At 36.1% G+C, this 23204-nt stretch overlaps 1 protein-coding gene across 2 annotated transcripts in view; it reads right to left on the bottom strand.

Annotated features, from left to right (window-relative positions):
• Pgant7 (N-acetylgalactosaminyltransferase 7) overlaps positions 1 to 23204 on the bottom strand; it is a 103045-nt gene that overhangs the window by 19669 nt on the left and 60172 nt on the right. For both annotated transcript variants that reach the window (XM_090385997.1, XM_090385998.1), the window contains 2 exons: positions 20887 to 21105; positions 701 to 799 (listed from right to left, as the gene is read on the bottom strand). In XM_090385997.1, the coding sequence (XP_090242123.1) occupies positions 701 to 799; positions 20887 to 21105 (318 nt within the window). The remainder of the gene's footprint in view (positions 1 to 700; positions 800 to 20886; positions 21106 to 23204) is intronic.

The raw sequence follows: 23204 nt of genomic DNA, 5'->3' as shown, positions 1-23204 counted from the left end.
ACTGGCGCAAGGCAGCACACGTCCGTGCTACAACAATGACGAATGAGTAACGTGCCACACTTTGCTTGTAATGTATTCAAAAATTCTGTCAGTTGAGAAAGGGACACGAGTTCCGAAAGCTTCTGGAAATATTTTATTTTATTTTATTTTATACTGGGTATACTTTAAATAAATATCTGTTAAACTATGGACCCCAGTACTCCAGGCCCATTTGTCACTAAATATGAACAATGACTGAGAAAAAGTTGCCATGATTGTTCAGTTAGCCGATCAAGCAAACTATTCTGTGGGTTATTCATTTTCAGCAAAATTGCTGAAAATGAATAACCCACAGTTATTCTGATACATCCAATTATGAGAAAATTTCTGACTAAATCAGAATAGTTGGTTTCAAAACTGCATGCATGTGCCATACAATTTTGAGGCAGAATTTGATTGCAACACAGAAGTTGTTGAAATATTGCTACTTTCATAAGTTAAACTGTTAATATTCAGACTATTTATTGTCTTTTGCTTGTACTGTATCATATTTAATTAGTACTAAGATGACAAACCACATAACATCTCCCTTTCACCTAATTATTTGTAACTCAAAAACTTTACCAGCATCTAAAGACACCATATAAAGTTTTTTGTAAAAAATTATATTTAAAAATTAAAAGTACACACAAATGCATTTTATAAAAGAAACTATCATTACCTGATTTCCTCCTGATCCATGACAATGACTCATTCCTACAACTGAAGGGGGATGAGAACTCATTGTGTCTAAACACTGACCAGTCAACATGCTTCTAATCTATTTGAGTAAACCATAATGCAAAATTTACCACAGTTATTTTAACTGTTTTGTGTTTATATATATGTATACGTTACTATAATTTTTATATCATTTCACACAAAAAGCATTTAAGTTAATATTAGCAAAATGATGAAAGAAAGTAGGCATGCGCACGAACAAAATGTAACCCATGTCATGCATCTTGAATTACGTCATTCATGTATTTCTTTTAAGTATTTGAATTCAAAGAATTCCTCAATTCTTTGAATTGAGCTAAACTTTCCACTTTCACAAGGTGGGAGCTTATTCAAATAATTAGTTATTCTGACTAAAGGTAAAATTTCTCACTTCTGTTTTACAACAATCCTTTCTCAATTTAAACTAATATCTCACTATAAATGTCACTTGAAAAAGTAAAATGTCTTCCACATTTAGTTTACACAACTTTTATATCCTTAAATACCTAAAAACTTCATTTCCAAACACTGTGACTTAGAGAATTCAACTTTAAGTTACAATGAGAACTCAATTCTCCCTGCAAGAACACTCACCTCTTTCTTCTCTAATTAATCTTCTTCATACCCTTTCCAGGAGGGTCCATATTCTTACTAAAATCAGGTGTCCAAACGTCTATGAAATACTCAAGGTGTGGACCAACAACTAATTATCAAGCCTAATGCTTTTCAAATAATGTTAAACTAGGATTACTGTAACCTAAATGAAAGATCTTACATTTAACAATGTTATACTTTAACTGTCATTTTTAGATCATCCTATTAATTTATTTAGGTCATGCTGAAGTAGCATTAACTACTTTGCCAATCTTTCTAAACTTTGATAATAAATTTGAAGTTTAAATAGAGAAGGTTACTTGGTGTTTTTGGCAGCTGTTAAAACATGCACTAATAGCATGGATAGGCTAAGGATTTATTTTCAGTCACTATGTCAAGAAGTCTGTCCATGTTCAACCAGCATACAGGTTGCAAAATAAATGCCTTTATGTCAGTCAATCAGCATCCATTCACAGTTCAATTGCAAATTCAGTAACTTAACATTTGTCCCCTTCCTTTTAACCTCTTCCATATGCATGTTCTGAAAATTGCAATCTACAGAAATTTAAGTCCAGTTTTAACAAGCTGTAGTTTCCCAACTTTCATAACCTTCAACCTATGTATGATCCTTTTCACGTAGCAGATCACTATAAATGAAATGGAAGAATGTTTCAAAGGATACACTATATTCACTAAATTTATTGTTTACAGCATGGCATGCTAAAAGTTTAAATTTTTGGTCTAGCAGTCTCATACACTGAATTCCCACATAGAATATACAGGATTTTTCTATTTGTTAAATTGTTGCAGACTCCAAAATGCATCCCAATGATTTATTATATACACAAAATTCATGTGATTGCTTCACAAAAGTTATTCATGTGTGAGTCCATCAGAAGTTTGTTGATGGACTCGCACATGAATGATGATGTGATACAACATTAGCCGAAAGTATCAGCAGTTATAGCCTGAACTAGGATTTGTTTGCATGGTGCTGCAGGCTACCCCCACCTTTTTTTACAGTACTGTTTGAGCTGAAAATTATCTGGATCTGCTGTGGAACAGTGTAGCCAAAACTCGCAAATAATACAAATTTTAAACACCTAACGTGGAAACAATCTGGTGGAGAACCAACAAAAGGATAGTCTAATCCTACCCTTTGTCTTTCGTTATAACTTCAAAGCCTGGCTAGAGGAAATACAAACAAACTATATTCAACGTCTAACAAATACTAAACAGAAGGTGTGGGCAGTTTACTTAGCAACAGCAATCATTAAGACAGGTTTGATGATTGCAACTTCTCCCTTTGCTTCGGTATGCAAATATCCAGTATTTCTATTCAAAAAATTAAAATGTAGCAAAGTATGGAGTTCCCAGTTAAATGTGAGCATAAAAATGTACTAGAAATAAGCAGACAGTTTCAGTAAAAGAATGAAAGGATCATATTCGGAGTTTAAAATTTACAACACACACATAAAAATAAAATAGATAAATAAGAAAATAAATAAACATGAAGTAGTCATTAGAGGCAGCAAAATACAAATCCTCCAAATGATACCCAATATATTACTGAAATTACGTATTGAAAAATTAATACAAACTCCCATAGTATAGCAAAACCGTAGAGCAAAAATTTAACATAAACCGAACAATTAATAATTGTTAGGTATGTGTTAAATTTTTGCTCTAAGGTTTTGCCATACTATGGGAATTTGTATTAATTTTTCAATACGTAATTTCAGTAATATATATATATATATATATGTACTTAACTTATTTATAGATTATTTTTAAATTGAGGTACTACTTGGGAGTGTCAGGTTTGTAGTGACCCCAACCAACCAAGCTAGTTATATTTAAAACTAGCCCTGGTATGGATAGCCTTACATATAAAAATACATAAGATACATATAAAAGCAACTAAATTAATGAAATTTTAAAGAAAGCTGGTGAAATTGGCAAATGTTAGTGAAAATTAATGAAAATAAAATGAAATTAATGAAAATTAACATTCCTCCTCATGGTCATACCTCTGCTACTCCTCAGGGGCTTTGAGAAGACATATAGCCATACTGGAGGAATGTATTATACATAGCCGTTTCTGTAATCTCTACAGTTTTGCAGTTTAAATACTTGGTGGATAATTTGGAATTATAAGAGTAATCATATTCAATATATGTACTTAATTTTATATAAGTACTAAATTTTAAGTAAACAGGGTGGTTTTCGTATACTACAGCAAACTGTGATAGGAGATTCAAAGCCCTACGGTTACGTAACATATTATAATATCATAGTATCTCATCTCCATGTCCTGTGATGGTCAGTCTGAAAATGTTCAATTTCCTGCCAAAGTTTAGTTTTACGTGTGTGTGTGTGTGTGTGTGTGTGGTAACAGTTTATTGCGCAGACGTACCAGGTTTTATCCGTGGCATGATGGTTAACCTTGCTGTAGGCAAAGTCACATGCTTTGCATTCCCGAGTGTGGGCTGGTGTTGATTGTAATTTAAAGCTTGGTGTTGATTGTAATTTAAAGCTTGGTGTATTATTGTGGAAAGCAGATACAATATGATAGAAATAAATGGTAATAATTGACATGGTGGTAATTAAAATAAAATGGGAAAAGATCAGATGATAGTTATTAAAATTAAATGTGTTATCCGTAGGGTGTGGACTGGCAATGCTTTTCAGAGGTATGATCATGAGGTGGAATGTTCATTTTCATTAATTTCATTTATTTTCATTAATTTTCACTAACATTTGCCAATTTCACCAGCTTTCTTTAAAATTTCATTAATTTAGTTGCTTTTATATGTATCTTATATTTTTTATATGTAAGGCTATCCATACCAGGGCTAGTTTTAAATATAACTAGCGGGTTGATTGGGGTCACTACAAATCTGTTGACTGGTTGCGGCAAGTGTTCGGACTGCTTTGGAAGAGAGAGCAGGAATTGTAGAAACAACTCAGAAGAACAGTGACCATGAATGTATCAACAGAAAAGGCATGCAGCAGAAAGAGAACATCTATGAAACAGAGTGGAGAGACTATGTTAGAGATGAGTCATTAATTAGCCTAACTACCCTCTGTTTAATGGAATCTAGAAGCTTGAGAGAGGTTTTGGGGCCACCATCCCAGATGTGGGAACAATATTCCACGGTAGGGTAGATTTGCAATTTGTATAGGGCGAGCAGCTGTTTCGAAGAAAAGTAATGCTGAGAGTAAAAGAGAAAACCCAGTTTTTTAGTGCAGAGGAAGCAATATTTGTAATGTGATTATGCTAAGGGAGATTAGAAATCAGGGTAATCCCCAATAGAGATATCTGATCCTGCCTAGAAATCAGAGTGTCATCGAAGATAAACACTGGAGCAGAGGAATCCTTTTTGTGAGATATGACAGGACTGAAATTAACTAAGTTATCTTTGTGCCACTCGAGAATTATTTGGAGATCGCCATTTAAGGAATTGGCAGTGGATATTCAAGAAGTTGAAGCTATTTGTGCAGGGTAAGGTTTCTTAAACTGGAAGGTGGATGCAATGTGCAATCATCAGCTATGGATAGGCTTTCCAGTCAATGGAAGGTCATTAATACACAAGACGAAAAGAGTGGGCTAAAGAACTGAACCCGCAGTGAGCAGTCAGAGAGAAAACTGGATACTCAATTACAAAAACCAGTTGGCAAACCATAAGATGGAAGCTTATTTAGAAAACCTTTATGCCAAAAATGATCAAAAGCATTTGAAATGTCAAGAGCAACTGCTTGAGTTTCACCAAACTTTACCATTGAATATGTTCACAGAAGAGGACCAGTGTATTGACACTGACAGAATCCATACTGAGGATCACTGATCAGACGGAAGGTTTCTAGATAGTTTAAGAGTTGGCGATTAATAGATTTCTCCATTACTTTAGAAAGAGTAGAAATAAGTGCAATGGGACGATAATTGGATGGGAGGGATTTTGTCACCCTTTTTAGGAACTGGCTGGATATGAGCAAATTTCTAAGCAGAAGGGAAACACCTTTGCAATAAGAAAGAGAAAAAAGCGACACAGAACAGAAGTAAAGTTCATGAGCACAGGTTTTGAGAAAAAGTAGAGAAATACCATCAGGAATTGGAGCTTTATTAGCATCAAGATTGATCAAAATCCTTCTGACATCCTTTTGGCAAAGGCCACAAGAAGCTTAGAATGGAGTGTACCGGGAATTGTAGGTGGTGCTTTACCAAGATCATCAATACACGAGTTGAAAGAAAAGTAGGAAGCTAGTAGGTCAGCTTTATCTTTAGTTGAAGTGGCAGCAGAACCATCTGGTTTAGACAGAGGTGCGAATAGGGATGGGCAAAAGTTGTGGCCAAGTTGGCAAGTGACCAGAATGCTCAACTACTGTTTAGACAAGAAGCAAGTTTTCTACTCTTAGCCTGTTTGAAATCTAGTTTGGACTGATTAATAACTGCTTTACAATTATCATGAGCTTTGGTGTATGCAGAAAATGAAGCTGGATATTTGGATACAAGCCATTTGCAATATGCAACATTTATTTTGAACAGCCTTAGTACATTTATTGGAAAATCAAGTTTTAGATAAAGGATGAGATTTTAAGGTGGAGTGTGGAATAAAGGATTTCATCCCTACAATAATAATTTCACTGACACGATCTGAGCAAAAGTTGACATAATAAGATTTGAAACAGTAATCCGACCAAGGAAAAGAAATTTCACAGATCATCCCATTTTGGATTCTTGCAATGCCATACAACACCATGGGTGAAAATGGCCACAAGAGAAAGGCTCCACTGGAGAAGAGACCATCACCAAGTTGTGATCTGAAGTGTCTAGAGCAGGCCTGGCCAACCCAAATCATTCTGTGGGCCACCTTGATAAACTACAATTTTATGCAGACCACCTTGACAAACTACAATTTTCCACAGGCCGCATGTAAAATAAAACAATCTTTTAAAAATAAAAAAATCAAATACATAAAAATTTATTATATTCATTCATTTTTATTATATATCTACATCAATGAGATATTTGGTTTTCTTTGTGATCACTCAATTTTTTTTAAAATCAGTTTCAATATTGGTAGTTGCACATCTCAATTGATTTTCCAGATTTTCATCAGTTAATGAAACTGGAGATATACTTTTAATAAATTTCATTTTTGAAAAAAAGTTTCACAAAAAATTGTGCTCAATTTTTTGTGCAAAAAAATTTTAATTTGGGATATTTTTCTGCTGTCACATACAGCACATATGTGACAGCGGAAAATATTTTTGATGTCATGGCGTAAAATTTTAAATTCATTGTTGCACTGTAAATCAATTACTTCCATCTGCAGAGTTTCCGGTTTGATGAAGGGAAGGAGTGGTGGGGATTCAGTGAAGAACAGCCGGTCTAGTATTATATTTATCTTTATTTATTGTGCAGATGGTGAATGATTTCTCACCGATGTAGTCAGTAGCATAAAAAACATCTGGCAGGCTGCGGGCTGTATTGTCTGGCATTTTGTCAGATAAATGAACAATCTGTGTGAGGTCATTAGTAATTGCAAAAGCCTCAGATCTCAACCAGCTGGGTTAGTATGACTAGAAAATGGAAGCCAGTTGGAGTTGTGAACATTCACCAAGGAAAATTACCTCACTGTTAGGAAAGTTGGACTGGAAAAAGTCACGTTTCAAAGAGAGGAAGTCAAAGAGAGGAATTCCAAGCAATTAGTGGAGTTGGTTGGTTGTTGGGTTTTATTGGCGCATTAGCAACTAAGACTATAATGCGCCAAAACCAGGTGATATATAAAAATTTTCGTGAGATATACTAATAATCAAATTGTAATCAAAGGAGGAACTGGACAGGCATTTGGAGGGAATGGTGCGATTTTTTTTTTTTTTTTTTGGCTGAGGCTGCATAAGCTCATACACTTGCTTTCTTGCATCACATGCCACTACTACTACTACAGGAATGTGATAGGGAGATTTTAAGTCAGAGAAGATCGAAAAGGAGATTCCAAATTATTTCATCTCTGACAGGGAATATCAAAATGGACACATGCAGAAGTACCACCTTTGAAGCAAAAGGAATTGTACAGCAGATAATTCGGACAACTGAAATGAGCAGAGGTTGAATCAACCAATAATTGTGATTCTGTTAGAAAAAGTACATGGGGTTTGGCAAACTGTAAGTGGAAATGGACATCACTGAGATTAGAACTGAGACCACATATGTTTATGATATGAATGAGGAAGTGTTTGGGATGTTTAGATCTTTTTGCAGATAAGTTTGTTCTGTTAATTTGACAATTCATGATGTTTTCAGTAGGAAGAAAAGGTGGGGAGGATATGCTGTATGAAGTAATGAAATTTTTGCCCTCCGACATACACTACTCAGACTTCCCCTAGTTACTGTCTGGCAGAGTAGAAGCAGTGAGATTATACAGTAGATGAACTGGAAGCCTCTTAGAGAGTTACCAATAGGTTCAGTCCAGTGAGCTGCCTAGTGGCTGGCCTGTGAACACCATTTTAGAGCTGTACCCTCGAAATATAAGGAAGATTGGATCTCGCCATGATATACATTATAACCTCAAAAGACATCATCATACTGCATGATGGAAGAGATGGGAGGGTTGCCAGAGCTTTGCTCTGGAGACTAAATGTGGGTTCCACCACTTCCAAGCCCCCACTAAGCAAAGTGATGGTATTGCACCAGTTGAGAGTCACTTACCACCTAGTATTGCCTGGTAACACAGAAGGGTGGCAATCCTCTGTGTGGTGTGGGCTCCACACCCTGACCCCCACTTACATAGGTTTGCACCTCCCGTATGCCAGGTGCCATATTTCAGGACTTGCACACGGGATATGCCCAGGGTTACTAACAGTCCCACCTTTGTGAGGGTGCAAGCAGAGCATTTTGCGGTCAAAGACTGACCAAACTTCCCCAAAATTAAGTACAATTGACTTGAGTGTTACTCAAATATCAGTTCCATCAGCGTTTTAGACTTCTAGGTAACAAGCCCAACTTAGCACACCTGAGAGAATGCTTGAAGAGTGGTGTGTTACTTGCTTTTCTTCCTCACTAGTTCAATACAGTAGAACTTCAATTATCTGCCTGTGTATGAGACTGAGACCGTGATGGATAATAGAATACATACATTAAAACCAGTGGCAACCTTAACTTATCAAGTCTGCTCGTGCTCAATTCAGATTTTGACTGCGCAGTTGACAAGTGACATCTGCCTGAAGCAAAGAGGGGGAACGCATGAGTGGGCGGTGTCACAACCTGTCAATCATTGCCTTCCCCCACTTCTTTCCGCCATTTTGTAAGGGGTACCATTCTCTGGATTCAGCCAATAAATAAATAATTATGGATTAAATAAGAAATAATTTAACTCACCTATTTGAACAAACTATAAATCGTCTTGGTTTTAATGCGAATTCTTCTAAAATCATGTCATGCAATTAATTTTTTTCTTTCTAAATCAACAAGTATTTCTTTCTCTATTGATAATTGGGCTAGCGATGAGAGCCTTTCCTGAGCCATTGTATTCCTCAAACAGGATTGAATTTGATGAAGAACTGAGAAACTTCTTTTATTTGAAACAGAAGTTACAGGTATTGTTAGGAGAAGTTGAATTAGCCATATTGTTTCTGACAAGGCAGATAATAATCCTATTTCATGAAATAGTTCTAAAAGAGCATTGGCTGATTTGCATTTTCTAAAATTACTGTTACAATAAACATATTTCAGTTCGTTGATTAGGGCTTGTAATCTATTATACTGGGATATTTGTTTTGGAGAGCATTAAGATATGGCACCTTCCTAGCCAGGTGGGCAGGAGCAGCAGTGCATAGCACACGCTTCTTGATTAAACTGGGGTTCGAGCCCATGACCACCAAATATGGAGGATGCGGAAAGGTCAGGGAATGACCACCGCATATGCCCGGAGCAATATGGCCTTAGTTGCTAATACTCCTAAAAACCAAAAAATAACAGCATTAAGATGATGCATTGGAAAATGATCAGAAAATTCTTGAAACATGTTCAGATTAATCAGCTCAAAAAACACAATCTTGAATGCAAGCAAATCTTTCTCTCAATGACAGCAGTATATTTTCAGTCAATTCAAAATACATGGTTTTGTAATTAATTGGCCTTCTATTTCTTTTTCTTGGTGGAGAATTTGTATTGTTTGACTGTTCTACATCTTTCATGGTTTCTTCAAAAATATTGTGCTATGATTCTTCAGTGCGACTACACGCAATGAATTCAATAAAGTCATTTATCTTCTGTAGGGCAAACTTCATGTCATGTTGTTTACATTGCAAAAGATAAAATAGTTTTTTTCACTTGGGATAATATATTTTCAAAGCAATTGATGAAAAACATGAAACTGAAATCATTTAATTTTATATTAATATATAATTTTATATATTAATTTTTATACTTCATTTAAAATTTTAATTTTAAATGAAGCAGATAATCTGCTTCATTTAAATTGTCTTCATCCCATCTTGCACTGTCGTTGTTGTTGTTGTTTGTTAGATTTATTGGTGCATCAGCAACTTAGGCTATAATGCGCTAATTACTGTCTGATATTTTCTTCGTTTTTCTTACAGAAGATAGCAGTTCAGATAAGGTGATATTTATTAATAAATTTTAGAAAAAGAAAAATGTCATCTATGTTCTCTCGATCTCTTAGGACACACTGCAGTGTTAAATGATTGTAATTATGAAAATTAGAGGAAAAAGCTGTTTTCCGTTCTTTTTGATATTGCGGGCATTCTATGATGATATGCTTTACTGTTAGTGGGCATAAACAATTACTGCATTGTGGAGGGTCACTGTTTGTTAGTAGATAGCTATGAGTGAGGAAAGTATGACCAATGCGTAATCTGGCTAAAATAGTTTCTTCCTTTCTGTTTCGTTCTCAGGCTGGATTGCCACAGTTTAGGTTCTCTCTTGATTTCAAAAAGTTTATTATTTTTCTGATCTTTCCACAAGCGTGTCCACACTTCTTTATATGTCTGTTTGATAAAGGACTTATGATCACTATAAGGAGCCCTGAAATTTGATGGTATCACATTTAGTAAAAATCCCGGAAGATACAGCCAACGCTATCCAGTTGAAGACTGCAGCAGTTCTACACCATGCTCGCCCCGTCTCTTCAAACCTCAGCCGTATGCAGATTTCTACCCTCAAGACACTGAAACAGGATTTGTCCATCGTCATCCTACCGGTGGACAAATGCCGTCGTACGGTTGTAATGAACCACACTGATTACATGGCGAAAGCCTTACTGCTTTTACGAGACACTTCCGTCTACAAACCCTCAGCCGTTAACCCCAACAGAGCTTTGGAACGATGGGAGTCAGAGGTGAATATCCTCATCAACAGCTGGCTGAAACAAGAAAATAATCACACAGTCAACCCGTAATCACCTCCGTGCCTCCGGGTGTCAGATCCCATGGTTTTACAGCCTGCCGAAGGTGCACAAAGAAGACACACCACTAAGACCAATTGTATCCTGCTGTGGATCACCGACTTACGAGCTGTCCAAGTTTGTCTCGAGACTTCTTTCTCCTCTAGTTGGCAAGACCACCTACACCGTCTCCAACAGTGTTGAGTTCATAGAAAGGATCCACTCTATATCCATCTCACAGGATCAAGTCATGGCTTCGTTCGATGTAATATCACTATTTACCTCCATCCCAGTGGAAGATGCGATCTCTTGTGCAAAACAACTCTTGGACAACGATGAAACCCTTAGCGACAGAACTAGGCTGATGCCTGATGACATTTCTGCCGCCCTCAGACTGTGCTTAACAGGGGGCGCAATCATGTTTAATGACTCAATCTACCAGCAGATACATGGCACAGCCATGGGTTCCCCTGTCAGCTCTGTCACAGCAAACATCGTGATGGAGGAGTTAGAGAGATGTGCGTTTACACACGCGCCAGATCACATCGCCTTTTGGTGTCGCTATGTAGACGATGTGTTCATTGTCATCCCTAGAGACTCAGGTCAACGACTCCTAACCCACCTCAACTCACTATCGCCCTTCATAAAGTTTACGATTGAGCTGGAGTCGAACAACTCTATACCATACCTAGATACACTTGTCCGGCGCGAAGACACATGCTTGAAGACGACAGTTTATCGCAAACCTATGTGTGCTGGCCAATTTACCAACTTCAGGTCAGCGCACACGCGGGGCCACCTCCTCTCCACTGCCCGAACCTTGCTAACTCGCGCCTGGACACATTCCAGCTCCGCAGATGAGAGACGCAAAGAGACCACCAGAGTCAAAGTAGACCTTACGAAGTGTGGCTATCCCATTGACGTCCTTGACAGGTGTGATCTACAGGCACGCGACAACGTGACAACCAACATCAACGCCAACAGTGACGAGTCATCCACGAGGGCATTTATCCCATACTACCCCAACCTGTCACAACAGATCGGTAGAATCCTGAAATCATATGGAATAAAATGCATCCAACTGCCAGGCAAGAAACTGCGTTCTCTTATCTCCAACGTAAAAACACCCGTCCCCACTCTTCTACAGAGTGGTTTGGTCTATCACATCTCTTGCCGTGACTGTACCAGCTGCTACTTTGGGGAGACTGGATGTCGACTCGAGAAACGTCTCTCAGAACATAAAAGGGCGATCCGTTTGGCAGATGTAGAACACTCAGCTATCGCCGAGCATGTCTGGACAACCCACCACGACATCGACCCACACCGCGATGTCGTGGTTGTGGACAGGTCCCACCATTACCTAAAGCGCACCTGGTTGGAATCGTTAAATATAAAATGCTCGGATGCCTCTTTGAACAGGAACAGTGGTTGCCAAGTTAACCCCATCACAGAGGCAGTAATTCTATCCATAGACAAACGCTGGCCACGTCACCACCATATGTCACAGCCACAAACATCAACAAACAATTAACCACGCGCCTCACGCACCATCCTGGCAGTGCACATCTCTATTCCAACTGCCATTCATGTATTCAATCTGAAGAAGGCTGTCTCCCAGCCGAAAGCTTATTAATTTGTAATTATGTTTAGTTTGCACTGAGAAACAAAATAAATTTTCATAGGTATCACATTTGTAACAATTTTAGCAGCTAAATCTGCCTGCTCGTTTCCTACGATTCCAACGTGTCCAGGGATCCAGCAAAATATTACGAGCTGTCCACGTCCATGAAGTGCTAATAACTGTGCTAAAATTTTCTGTATCAGAGGATGACTAGGGAAGGATTTACACTGTAGAGCATTAACAGCACTCAACGAGTCCGTATAAATAATGGATTTAGCGTACGAGGCTTCTTTTATATTCTCTAGGGCTAGTAGAATACCATATAACTCTGAGGTATAAGTACTGCATTCTGGTGGGAGCTGTCTGGAGATGGTGGCATTTGGTAGTACTACAGCTGTGCCAACTTTATTTCCAGTTTTGGATCCATCTGTGTATAGCTGAATGAAGCTGCTAAACTCGGTAGAGTGAGCCATATGTATTTGTCTAATGTTGATATCGGAGAAGTTATTCTTTCCCCATTGCTGAAAATGTCTATCAATATGTACTGGAGCCATGGAAAGCCATGGCTGCGTTTCCATGCTAGTATCCTGGAGAGTGTTAGAAAACTTCAGGCCCCAGCTTGTGATCAAAGCTTCAAGCCTAATGCCAGATGGTTTGTTGTAACGCCGTTTAGTTTGATAGATTTCTTTCCATTTTGGCGTGAAGAGGCATTGCCACATGGGATGATGTGGGAGACTGCTGATTTTGGCTGCATAATTTAGTAGTAGAGTTTCCCGCCTAAGGTGTAACGGTGATTCATAGGCTTCGGTATACAGGCTTAAGATTGGTGATGTGTGAAAAGCCCCCAGTGCAACTCTTAATGCACTGTGATGTACAGGGTCAAGCCATTTCAATACACTTGGCCTGGCTGAGTCATATGCAGGAGACCCATAATCTAACCGGGATCTGATCAGTGAGCGGTATAGATGTAACAGCACGTAACGATCTGCACCCCATGACATAGAAGAAATTACTCTGAGAAGATTTAGTTTTCTAAGACAACTTATACGAATATGCTTTATATGTTCCAGGAAGTTTAATTTTTTATCAAATATTACACCAAGAAATCTAATACTAGGTTGGAAAGTAATACAGTGAGAATCCAACTGAAGGTCTGGATCCGGATGTAAAGAACGTTTGTGACAGAAGTGTACAGCAGTCGTTTTTGGTTTAGAAAGCCGATATCCATTATTTTTGGCCCAAGAGACTATTTTGTTAATGGTGCCTTGTAGTTGTCTTTCAATAAGTCTCATATTTTGAGAATGACATGACATGGCAAGATCGTCAGTGTACAAGTATGCGTCAACTGTGTTAGGTATGCACTTGATAATAGAATCAATCCTAATGGCAAAGAGTGTGGCGCTCAACACTGATCCTTGGGGAACTCCCTCTTCTTGTACATATGCTCGAGATAATGAAGAGTGGAATCGGACTTGAAAGGATCTATTGCCTAGAAAGTTCTTAATAAATTTTGGGAGATGACCCCGAAGTCCAAATTTATGCATGTCCTGAAGAATCCCATATCGCCAAGTTGTATCAAAGGCCTTTTCGATGTCAACACATACCATAACTAGGTGTTCATTTCTCAAGAACGCATTCTGGATATTTGTTTCGGCCTTGATAATGAGATCAAGCGTATATCTTTTTCTCCGGAAACCATACTGACTTGGGCTTAAAATGTTTTGAGTCTCTAATAACCATGTCAGTCTGGCGTTAATTATTTTTTCCAATGTTTTTCCCAGACAACTGGTTAGAGAAATAGGACGGTAATTTTTGGGATCTGTGTGGTCTTTCCCTGGTTTCGGGAAGGCTAGCACATAAGAATGGCACCAGCTAGTGGGGTAATACTCCTCTAAGAAAATTCTGTTATACAGTTGTAAGAGTACAGTTAATGATTCCTCACTTAGATGACAGATCATGGTGTAATAAATCCCGCCGGGACCTGGAGCACTGTTTTTCACTCGTGCAAGTGCATTACACAATTCATTCATGGTCAGAGGCAGATTATAAGAATGAAGGATGACAGTATTAAAATTTAGTTTGTATTTTTCTGTCTGGGATTTTAGCAATTGAAATGCAGGTTCATATGTGGCAACAGCTGAAAGCGTTTCAAACGTAGTACCTAAGGCATTGGCAATTTCTGCAGGTTCAGAGATTTCTTTCCCTTTTACAAGTAGAATAGGAGAAGTTGTCTGCGAGTATTTACCATTAATTCTTTTGATTTTTTTCCATATTGTAGAAGTATCCGTGGATCTGTTTATGGTGGAGGCATAATGCGCCCATGCTTCTTTTTTACTCTCCCGTCTTATATGACGAGCTTTAGCTCTGACTCTCTTAAACTGTAGGAGGTTAGCTGTGGTTGGATGTTTTCAAAAAATATTCCAATATTTGTTCCTTTCTTTTTTAGCACTGTTGCATGCTTCGTTCCACCACATTTTTGGATGAAGCCGGATTTTGGATGATGATTTTGGTATAGCAGTCTCGGATGCTTTCATTATTGTATCTGTAATGTAGCTTACTGCAGAGTCAATTGTGCACTGTTGTGTAAGATGGGATGAAGTTAGAACTTCACGATGTCTTTTAATTGATGACACTGTTCTAGTTCTACAGCACCACCTTGTCTCGCACAGTGATGGTATGTTAACATCGAACTCTCTTAGCATGGCTTTTCATTTAGTACTTGAAGAAAGTTTACTGAAAACTCAAAGTCGTGAAAAGAGAACTTTTACTCCTTTAACTTTCTCTGATAGTTTACTTAAAACTAAATTCAATTTATGCACATAGCAGTGAATAAAATATCTGAATTTAAAACCCTTTTCTCTCAGCTTTGTTTGAACCCCATTATGTTCACCAGCCATCGCCTGTTGACTCATTGTACGTTTGACTGACCAGCTTGTTCTTTGCAGTGCTAAAGGTTTCCAACACACTTATTACCATTTCAGTAAGTCTTGCAGCATTTTTGTCTACACTGACATCATAAAATCCCCAAGATCTATCATGTATTTGATACCCTGAAACATATCTAATTATTATAGATAGTTGGGCATGCATTGCACAATCTATTGTTTCATCTGCTTGCACTGAAATAAACTTAGCATTTTAAATTTCATTTCGAATGACACTGTTGATAACCTTATCAATGGCAACTATCAAATCATTCTGAATTGTACTAGAAACTCCCGAAAATTGTTTAGACCCTTCTTTCGTTGAAAGCCGTGACGCAAAAACACTGTCCATTCAATTTATGAGTTCACAATATTTACCTTTATTTAGCTATCTTCTCCTTCATTATGTCCATGTAGTGGCAGTTTTTGCTTACATACATTGGCTAATTGCTTTAATTAAATATTGCTTATTTTCTTGAACTTGTTTATTATAATTTTCTCTTTGGAACTTCGCGGTGCTACTAATGGCACATGTAATGTCTATCTGACCAAACATTTTCAAACACTTATAATTATTCAAATGACTTGAAGATTTTGCGTGATAATTGCTGTCACTCAAAATATTTCTAAAATTAGAATAACTAGTATCTGTCCAGGACTAATTTGACTCGGGCTGGAAAAGTAAACATGGCCAGCAGTACAATTTTTCACTCGAGAGGTTTCCACATAACCAATCTATTTGTTTGCACCATTTATGTTGAAATCAATAATTGCCTACTTTTGTCTTAATTAATGGCTTGGGAAGGCCTGTCTTAATAATTTCTCTCTGCTCAGCGATGTTTCGCCCTCCAAATGGTTTTTCTTTCAATGATAACACTAAATCATCCATCTTGGATATGATTTCAAAATAATAATATGTAACACAATAATTCTTAACAATCACAGCACTATATATGGAACCGGCATGCAAAACAACAAACTGAAAGCAAACAGGAAGCAAGATGCTACCTATCGCAAGTATATTAAAACTCTTACCAAGCTGAGTGACATTGGCACGGATTGAAGTATTTCATCTTTTCATAAATAAATCATTAATAAATATTATTTTTTTATACAGAAGGTGAAAGACTAGATGAAAACAGTAATTTGTAACTGACATACAAACAAAAAAAAGTTAGTAAGTGATAAACTTGAAATACACAACATTACTTGTTTTCAGATATGATGACTTGAGCCTACAATAAGCTGCTAACTTATTAGTCTACAATAAGCTGCTAACTTATTAGTCTACAATAAGCTGCTAACTCATGCCAATGAGAGATGGCACAAGTAGGGTCTACGGTGCTACCAATGAAATTCTTATGAACTGCAAATATGAAAATTGAATGAATGAAAAGTACAAAATTCATAATTTTCATCCATTTCCTTGACTCGTGCTGGGCACGAGTAGCACAAGTGCCACAGTTGCTACTGATTAAAACCATTTTACATACAATAGACCAAGTCATCTAACTTGTTTATTTTATTACATAATACATAACCTAATGAAATTTAATTAAACTTTAATTATTATTTATTTTTTACTGGGTCATCAAAAAATCTACATGCATACCTATTTTTAATATTTTGACTTACATTGGTTTAGTAATGTCATAAAAAAAATTTAAAAGGAAAAAATATTACATACATACAACTTTGTTCTAATGTCATTAAAGAAATTTAAAGGAAAACAATACTACATAATTAAATTTCTTTTCTAAAAAAGTCAGTCAATTTCTTTTGTTTCATTACCCATCGAGCCTTTTGGGAGGCAATGTCACAAATTTTACGCAAAAGTAACACTTGCGTAGCAATTGCTTCTTCTTGTACCTTGAACCACTCAGTGCACTTTGCTAATTATGTTTATTGTTCCACCAGCAGCAGTTTTTTCTTCTTCAGTTTCAGAATTATCCGAAATTGTCATCACTCTTTGCACAATTTCATTGTCGGCTAAAATTTCACATTCGACATCCATTTTGTCCATATCCAGCCAATCATTTACTTCCTCCATCAAAATATTTTTAAAACCAGGAACATTCGAGCATAAATGCAAAATTTCAGCTTCTTTTGGAATGGTTTCTGTATCAGTTGAATATATTTCTGGCCACAACTTATTCTAGCTTCTTTGTATTGTTTGAATTGGAACATCATTCCAGGCATCAGCGACACTGAAAATTGTTTCTTTTATAGTGTAGCTTTTTCAAAACTCTTATCTAATCTAATTTATTTCTGCCAAAACAAGTTTTTTAATGAATATTTTGCAATAACGATGTTTCATACTCCTTTCAATCACGCCTTGGTCCATCGGTTGAATGAGAGATGTTGTGTTTTCCTGCAGAAAGTGGCATGATATTTTGCTATCACATTTTAAATCACATATGTGTATGGGATGAGTAGGCGCATTGTCCATCAGTAGCATTGCATATTGTGGTAAACCTTTTGATGCCAAATGTGATTTTACACATGGCACAAACATTTTATGAAACCAATCATGAAATATATCTTGGCTCATCCACACGTTTTGTGACGAATATTTAACTGGCAAAGCATTTAAATGATCTAGGCCTTTTTGATTTTTCTATAACAAGCAAAGGCAATTTATGACTACTGCTGGCATTAGCACATACCATTATAATCTTTTGCATCTTATATCCCGTCCCAGTGCCATATGTTCAGTCATTGAGGCCAGTATCTTTTGAGGTAGTGCCTTCCAATTAAGGCCAGTCTCATCGCAGTTGTATATTTGGTCTTTAACCAAACTTTGATCAGCTATTTCCTTCTGTAGTTTTTCACGATAAACAAAAACTGCTGCATTATCTGCACTTAGCTTCTCACCCTGGATCAACAACTGTCAAATACCATGGCAAAACTTAAATTTGTCCAACAATCCGATGCTAGCCTTGAATGAAGGATCTGCCTAGTTTTTTTTATTGATTTCAATGGCTTTTCCGATTATTATAGGTCTTGACAATAGAGTTTCCTGGCTACATTTCTGGACAAACCATTGAAACACTGTAGTATCCAATTGTTAATTTTTAGCAAGCTTCATTGTTTTACACGACCTTTAACCTTACCATCAGTAGTTTCCATTTTCAACACATGGTTTTCAATTTTGTCTGCATCACGCTTTATCATTTACTGTTTTCTTCCTATTCCATAAACCGATGCTATACTTATAGAACTTTTAAAGGGTTGCTCTTACGAAGAAAGAGCTTAAGCTTTGCAAATTACAGAGTCTGGAGACTAGGCACTGGCGAGGTGATCTGATAGAGGTGTATAAGGCCTTGAATGGTTTGAGCATGCTCAATGCCGATGGGATTCTTCCTCTTGCTCAGAATAATCACCTGAGAGGGCATAAATTCAAATTGAGGAAAGACACATGTAGGATAGATGTGCGGAAATTTGCCTTTAGCCAGCGGGTAGTTGGTTGGTGGAACAGACTTCCATCACTTGTTGTTGAAGTTGATAGCCTAAACAAATTTAAGGCTCAGCTGGACAGGTATTTCGAACGAATGGAGGGGTGAAATGGGAGTGGTGTTTTTTTTTTGGCTGATGCTGAATAAGCTTGCTTTCTTGCATCATATGCCTCTACTAATGCTAATGCTTTTCTTAGACGATTGATTATTTCAATTTTTTGTGATAATCCTAACACCACTCATTTACGTTTCTCTATCATTTCAATGGGTTTACTAAGTAAAATTTATTAAAATATAAAAGAAGAGGTTAAAGTACAACCATATACAGTGAGTTGTATACAAAGACTGAGTGACACATGGTGCCAATATCACTGCATTACAGTGTAGTGGGGTTAACTGATGGTTAACAGAGACTGACAGTTGAAGTTCTATTGTATATGCATGTTTAAAATTTCTCACACTTAACGGTCTTTTAAACTGGAAAATGGAATCAAATAAGAGAGTGGTGTTTCTATTTTATGCTTAAAACTGAAAGTTTCAGTAGAATTAATTTTTTTTTTTTTGAAAAAAAAAAAAAAATAATAAAAAATTTAAAACATATTGAAATTTTAATTTTTTTGTTAAAACAAAGTACATACATTAAGGACTGAAATCCATTAGAAAAAGATGAACGATGAAATACTGGCACTGTTTAAGCAGAATTCAAAAAATCCAAAATATTTTCCAAATTGAAAAGAAAGTTGGGTTTCTGCTAGATGACTTGCCACCATTTTTGCTACATTTTGGGTGCCACCACTGCTGGGTTAAAGAGCATAATTAAACTTCAGCAAAGTAGGGATATACCACAGAGATATATCACAAAAAATAGCCTTACATTTTATTTATTAGTTGCACTTAATGTTCAAAGCATTTATCAAAAAAAGCATAATTTTAACACATTAAAAATTAATGACAATGTAGTCATATGAGCAATGGGAATGAACTAATTTTTTAGGATAAAAACCACCTTCCAGTTGGAATGTCAGGCTCTTGCATTGCTTAATTTTTTACAAATAGACAAGGAAATACTTTGCATAGAGAAACAAAAGTTAAAAGCTAGGTTTCCTCTTATATCATTGCTAAAAATTTGACAATTAATTGTAATCATTTGCTTTTGCTGATGAGCACAGTGGGCTGTAAAAATTTGATGTGAAATGGCCATAACACATGTGGAAGAACCAGCTCAAATGATAGGAATGAAGCACACCTGGCCTTTGCACATAAAACAGCTCTGATTGAAATTAGTTATTGCTTGGAAATTGTTAAATCATCTTATGATTCATCTTATGCCAGTGTTAAAAATCTGACACATCACTTTGCCATTGCCACAGTGGGCTGAAAAAAATGTCATGCAAAAGAAGGCCATAACATGTACAAAAGGAAAACCAGCTCCAACCGCAGGAATTTGCACAATAAGCCCCAACATGCATGCTACAAAGATTTACTGAGGGGGAAACATGGCTATAGTAGATGTAGCAGAAGGAAGAGCTATGACAGCTCATAAAAATTCAGTTCCATTCAGTAATTTACATGTTTATTGAACATAGTAACACTACTGGTAAATAAAAACAAATGTTATTTATCAAATTTTCAATTTCATTATAACGATACTTGCCTGCTGTTGTATACAAACAAGCTATTTGCAAACTGCAGGACCCAATTCAGACTTTGAATTTTATTGTAGACCTATCAAAATATTGTATTGAAATTCACATAAAACCCTATATCATTGGTCAAGGAAAGAGTAGCAACTTTGAAAATAGATCACATTTAAAATAATCTGATATCAAATTATTCGAGGATATACTGTATTCCTTTCTAGCCACATCACTTGGACCATCATATAACATTTACACATGGAATGACCTACACAGACATGTGTTTTTATTATTCTCACAATACATCCTCAGTGAACTGGATCTTTAACCAGTTATTTGGTGTAACTGATCTTGAATCACAGTTCAAATTGAAATATATTATTACCATCGATACATACACTCTTATGTAAAACAAATTTATCTGAAAGGAAAACAAAATACAAAAGGAGTTAAAGGAGAAATGCTAGCAATAAAAACGAGTTAAAGTTAGAATTTTGTTCTGATTCTTACCTCTCCCCAGAACAGATTTTTTGGTAGAAGAGGAAACTTAACAAGAACATCAAAAGCCACATTGTCCATGTACCACTTAAAACTCTTGCACTGAAGACGAGCTCGAAGATCAAGTTGTTCTTTAACTTTTCCAGAGTCATACTGTCGTGCCATTGGTTCTCTTGTATAAAAATACTCCTTATACTCATCCAACCATACTTCAACTACACGTTTGTAATTCTGTAAAGAGTTCATGTGATTACTGAATAAACATTTAAACTGTTATTTGGAGATACTGGAAAAAAAAATATTAGCAAATCACAAATATTTTGCAATTTGCTAATATTTGCCAACAAGATTATTTCTATAACCACCATATATTTTGAGAGAGAGAGAGTGTTTAAGATCCAAACAGCTTTAGTATTTAAAAATAAGTCAAGTACAATAGGCATATGCCTCCTCCTATTACTTACTGAGAATAGACATTGTCTACTTTCTAAAAAGGGAAAGTCAACTAATGAGGTTATGCCTTTGCCCTCTCAGTAAGTAATTTGCTAAATATGGTCACCTCTAATCTTTACAGTACAGTATGATTGAAATCAAATTAAAAGTACATGGTAAGGATGTAATCTTATGATGCCTCTAAAAGAGGAGGATTACTTAATTTACCATCCTGAACCGAGATGGCTGCCACTGAAAATAAGCACCATTGTGTTCAGAACTCACAAAATAGGAAGTAGTCATAGGAGATCCTGAGAAGATGGTTTATTTTTTATGTCATCTCAAAACAAAACAAGTATATCAAAATATACAATTCACCACTGATTACGGAATCAGAGTTCCAAAACATTTGGCCTATTTATAGTTTTATAAATCATTATGTTCATCTAGTGTGTTTAGTACAAAGGGATTTAGTCATCTTACTTTATCTAAAATTTCTTGAAAAATTCTCTCTCTCCTCAAATTGCCTCTAATTTAAGTCTGCCATGATGTTCTCACTCTTCTCATATACTCCTACAAAAGGCTACATTGGCAAAATTTTTTTTTGCCAGTGTAGCCAAATTTTTGCCAAAAAATAATTTTCTAAATATGGTCACCTCTAATCTCAAATCCTCTATATACATTTGTATTTTCAACCAGTTGTTTAAGATCCTTTTATCTAATGATATTGTTGAGAGAATTTATAACTGTGAGCCATCACTGGGCTTATTGACTGTTAGTTCAAAACAGTGAACATTTAACAAAATTACAACCATGAAAACAACTTAAGGCTCGGGTTCACCCCTCAAGACACATTCAACCAAAGTTTCAACGTCTTATCTCTATTAAACAAGTGCAATTCTATAATGAAAGGCAAAGAACAATTAATAAGAAGGAAAGCACCATAATTTCAATTTCAGATCAGTACAAAAGACAAGAGATTTTTTTCTGTTAACCTTGCTTTATTTGGCCTTCAATAATATAGTTCTGCTCTACATATATGAAGCTTACCAGATACTGTACGAGTACATCCTATGTTCAAAGGCATCAACATTACTTCAGCATTAAACTATAACTTTATGTACAGCTTATGGAACATACAAAATTAATTATAACAAATTGTTAAACATATAGATCTCCACATTAATAAAGCAGATATCATATATCAAAATTTTCCTGGTTTCATTCATGACACGAACTTCACATCGCAAGAATGAGCGTAACAAGTCATACTTACCAATGCAATATGCACATTATTGGTTATATTACGCAAAAGATAAAATTTTGGAAGTTGGCTATGTAGTCATGTTTTATGACAAAATTCACACTGCACACTGTTTTGATAACAGTCCAAGTCCATTCTTCCTTTAGATTTATGATTGAATAATTAAAGTAATTGGCAAAGAGAATATAACTTATCATAGCAAAAATATAATCAATTATGCTGCTTTTCTTGTTTATATTATATAATCAAACTTATGGCAAGCCGTATGCTAAAATATTGTGTATGAACTACCTTCTGAAGGTTTTTTACATCATATGCACAAAGCTCATTTGCCTGTCCACCATTGGAAAAACCCATGTGCCTGAGTCAAAAATACAGTTCACCTCTGAGTAACTAACACAACCCTTTAATTAAAAAAAAATAAATAAATAAAATCCCATCAGAGATGGGATCCAATCTATACCTTTTCTCCCAACTGGTGGGGAGTGAAAAATCTTTCAAGCCAGACAAATAATGGGGACTCCTTTTTGAAATATTTGAGGTTGAAGGGTTATTAAGCGATTTCTGTTACTAGAATTTTAGATCTAAGAAATTCAATGTAATTAACAATTTAGCAGCTAAGAGTGACACCACT

This window comes from Mastigoproctus giganteus, chromosome 12 (assembly GCF_048544385.1).
Source record: "Mastigoproctus giganteus isolate SK-2022 chromosome 12, ASM4854438v1, whole genome shotgun sequence".
Lineage (NCBI taxonomy): Eukaryota > Metazoa > Arthropoda > Arachnida > Uropygi > Thelyphonidae > Mastigoproctus > Mastigoproctus giganteus.
Note: the sequence above shows the minus strand (reverse complement) of the source record. Positions and strands in the feature narration are given on the sequence as shown.